General features: G+C 36.9%; 1 protein-coding gene across 1 annotated transcript; it reads left to right on the top strand.

Moving 5' to 3' along the window:
* The first annotated feature begins 201 nt into the window (after positions 1-201).
* On the top strand, positions 202-1,329 carry LOC113320790 (calmodulin-binding protein 25-like). Its single transcript, XM_026568682.1, has one exon. It carries the CDS (start codon positions 419-421, stop codon positions 1,148-1,150), a length of 732 nt encoding a protein of 243 aa, XP_026424467.1. The 5' UTR covers positions 202-418; the 3' UTR covers positions 1,151-1,329.
* Positions 1,330-3,627: the final 2,298 nt, after the last annotated feature.

Here is a 3,627-nt window from a genome sequence, read left to right as displayed (position 1 = left end):
CTAAACACTACTGTAATCATCACACCACTCACTCTAGAAGAAGTTTATAAAGTAAACTACAGTGTATAGTCAAACTTGACTTAACCCTAGTTTGTTTTTTTAAAGCCGTACAGTATGAAATTACACGTGTCCCGAACAACGCGGTTTCTCCCACCGCTTTATTTACAGCTCTTTGGCTTCTCCCCCTTCATTCGCAACTCATCTTTCTTTATCCTCAAGCCCCTGTTCTTTCCCAATTTCTTCAAATTTCTAGGGTTTTTCATTTCTGTCCATTGAATTGAATCCACCTTTCATCATTTCCTCACCTGAAGTATCCAATCATCTTGATCAGATTAAGATAATGGCTTAATTTATTCTCCCTCTGTTTTTTCTCATTCAATTTTCACATTCTCTTTCCAAGAAACGGAAGAATTCAGAAATGGCGTACTCAGACATGTCGAGTCTACAACCATGGTCATTCAACCCTACTTCATTAACAGATTCATGGACTTTAGATGCTGAAACAGAAGCATTAACTAAAGCTCTTCAGCAATCACTCTCCAGAGATACTAATTCTGAGACCTTAATCACCACTACTAATGATTCAAACAACAACTCATTCAATCAATTCACTCAATTCTCACCTGCAATCTCAGGTTCAGATCCAGAAACAACTTCAAAGAGAAGAAGTAATCTAGCAATTTCAAATGGTAAGATCAGTAAAAGAAAATCTAGAGCAACTAAAAGATCACCGGTTACTTTTATCACCACTGATCCTACTAATTTCAGAGAACAGGTTCAACAATTTACTGGTATTCCTAATGGTAATTTTCTTCATGCTAATCTACACGCGCCGGTTATTAAACCTGAGCCTAAACGATTTGGTGCCGGTAATGGTAACAGTGACTTGTTAAATAGTTACTCTTTGCCAACTCTTGATACATCAACATTTTTGCTGAACCAGCAACAACGTCAACCACAACAGCAACAGCAACAACAAGCTTTCCAAATTGATGATGATGATGATTCTAATTTGATTTCTCATCTGGTAAACGGTGGGTCCCAGAATCAACCTCAGATGAGAATGATGGAAAGCAGTCTAGGTTTAGGGTTCGATTTCGACTTTCAATCTCAGAGTTTCCCTACTCTTGAATCTTTTGGAGTAATCTAGCAGTAGTACTAGTTAAGACTTAAAAAGAGTTTCAATCTCTTTGTAGTTTGTATTCTTCATCTTTTATTGTCCTTTTAGTAGTAACTTTCCTTTTTGTAGTATGTAGTACTGGATCAGTTTCGGTCTCTTTGTTAATATAAGCTTTCATTTTTGTCAAATCAAAATTCCCAATTTTCGTTTGCTGTTTTAGTACTTCTGTTGGATTTAACGGTATGCCTCTAACATTGTCCAAGGGGACATCACATGGCTCTTTTGGATGGTTTGGATTGACGGTGAAAAGTCAAAAAAATGACTGATTGCTTGTTAGATTGCTTAGCAGCTTAGGCATAAGCGCGTCCTTGAAGTTCCATTCTTGGTAATTTGGGTTGGGAATGGCTAGAGATGAAAATTCATTACAAGTATGATAACACTAAGAAAATCCAGTTTTGTTGTGTTGATTTTTATGAAATTTGTTGATCATTAATGGGGTCAAATAACGATTTTTGACGTCGTAGTACTTTTAAGTACATGAAAGTGATGCATGTAGTTTGAAGATTGATGATATGAGTGGGAGTCGAAGGAGAAATTGAAGAAAAGCAATTAAAAGAAACTTATAAAGAGGTCAGGTCCATATGAAAAGATCTTCAATCAAAATTTTCTGACTTTGAATAGGGAACTTAGTGGTTGGTGGTGAGACGCCAAAGATCAATATTGCTTCTTCTCTCTTTCATTTGCCAAGGGTCTCATGGGCTCTTACCCCAGGGCCCTAATCAAACTCTTGCCCACTGGATTTAGATTTACCGCTTCTTCTCTGATTCTATAGTATCTATGAACAAACGGGATTTCATACTACAAAAAAGGTGATAAACTGTGGGAATATTTTCTTTTCAATTTCAACGATTGTATTTTAATGAACTCGAGAAAACCGATCTGTCATATTGACTTAAGACATCTAAAAGATTTGAGGCACTAAGAAAACAGCTTGACCGTATATCAATGTAGAAGGGGAATATTTGGCTAGCAGTGATCAGAATAGCGTGCTAATTAATATTTAATTAAGCTAATATAAGTCAACAAATACTGATATACACTGCGAAATCAGCTTAAAATACAGAAACTTTGAGGCATATCTACACATCTATGGATGATGATGGACTAATGGCTATTTTTAATATGAAATTAGGCGACATCAAAAGCAGGTTACTTAGGTTATTCTAATTAGGGAATTGAGTATGTGGATCATATTTTATTAGTTGTATTATCAACACGCCATCATCCCCATGCATTGACTTTTCACTAATCTTCTAGATTACCAATTGCATCCGAAAAGTTCACAATATGAGTTGGCTCATCCTGGTAGATAGTAACAAAAATCACTGTACCTGATTTTAAATTATACCAATAACAATGGCGAATTTTAAACTAGGGTCTCTAATAGTACTAAAATCTCACACTATGTATTCCTACTCTCTGGTGTAAATGAAAATGCTCTTCTGCATTTTTTTCTTCACCCCCTTCCTTAACAGGAAACAAAAACGATTGCCATATGCACGATGTCCAGCCTGGGAATGGGAGCTCAAATTGAGATACCCATCAAATTTGGGGAGTGTTTGTAGAATGCCGCGTGAAAATTGAGAGTTTTAGAGATAAGTTATATCAGAGAATGTCCCCCAAGTTGCATTAAATGTGGATTAAGATATTTACTAATAATTTTGGTAATGTTGAATGGTGAGTGTAGTGTTGGTTGGTGGGTTCCTACTAGGGATGACAGTAACTCATATGCGGACTGACAAACTGATTGTTGGAGAAGAGTCAAATATATGGAGCTGTTTTCTGTACTTTCAAGAGCGCGTATTCTCCTTCCCCCTCAGCCCCTCTGTACCCGAAGACTGAGAAGGACACATGGATGATGAAAGATGAATCTTCTGTATCAAGTTGTGCAGCGGGTGAACAATACTCAACATTGACTTGTAGATTTTGGTTGTGTATCCACAAATGACTTGAGGCCAGTTTCTTCCCTAGAGGCAGGGATGGACTCCGTCCAAGGTTATAGGTAGTCATGGGGAAAATGGGCTCAAAAAGAGGTTTACTAGAGAAAGATGTAGGGCAGATGTATGATAAAACAATATCACTTGCCTCTTTTGATAGTTGAACACTAATGTAATTCGGCGGACTGTCCTTCGATTCGTTGATAAGTTTTCCGATTGAAGCTATTTTAGTTAATATTTCGGCTACTTTATTTCTCTTCTATTACATACGATAACACTTTCAGGATTTCTGTCGCTGAAAAATAACAATGATGTATTTTATAAAATGGGAAATTTTCCGAATAATGTTAAAATGTCTTCTGGCCACATCTTTAACAAGCAGTTTCGTATCTGTTTCAAAGTTTAGGTTCTCCAACTCTAAATTGGTTACCCAGGTAACAGCTTGCCACAAGGTAAGATCCTCGACCTACTCTGGACTCGATGCTCCATTAATGTGGTAGCATTTTGCTC

Source organism: Papaver somniferum, chromosome 11, assembly GCF_003573695.1.
Source record: "Papaver somniferum cultivar HN1 chromosome 11, ASM357369v1, whole genome shotgun sequence".
NCBI lineage: Eukaryota > Viridiplantae > Streptophyta > Magnoliopsida > Ranunculales > Papaveraceae > Papaver > Papaver somniferum.
This window is presented reverse-complemented; position numbering and strand designations above follow the sequence as displayed.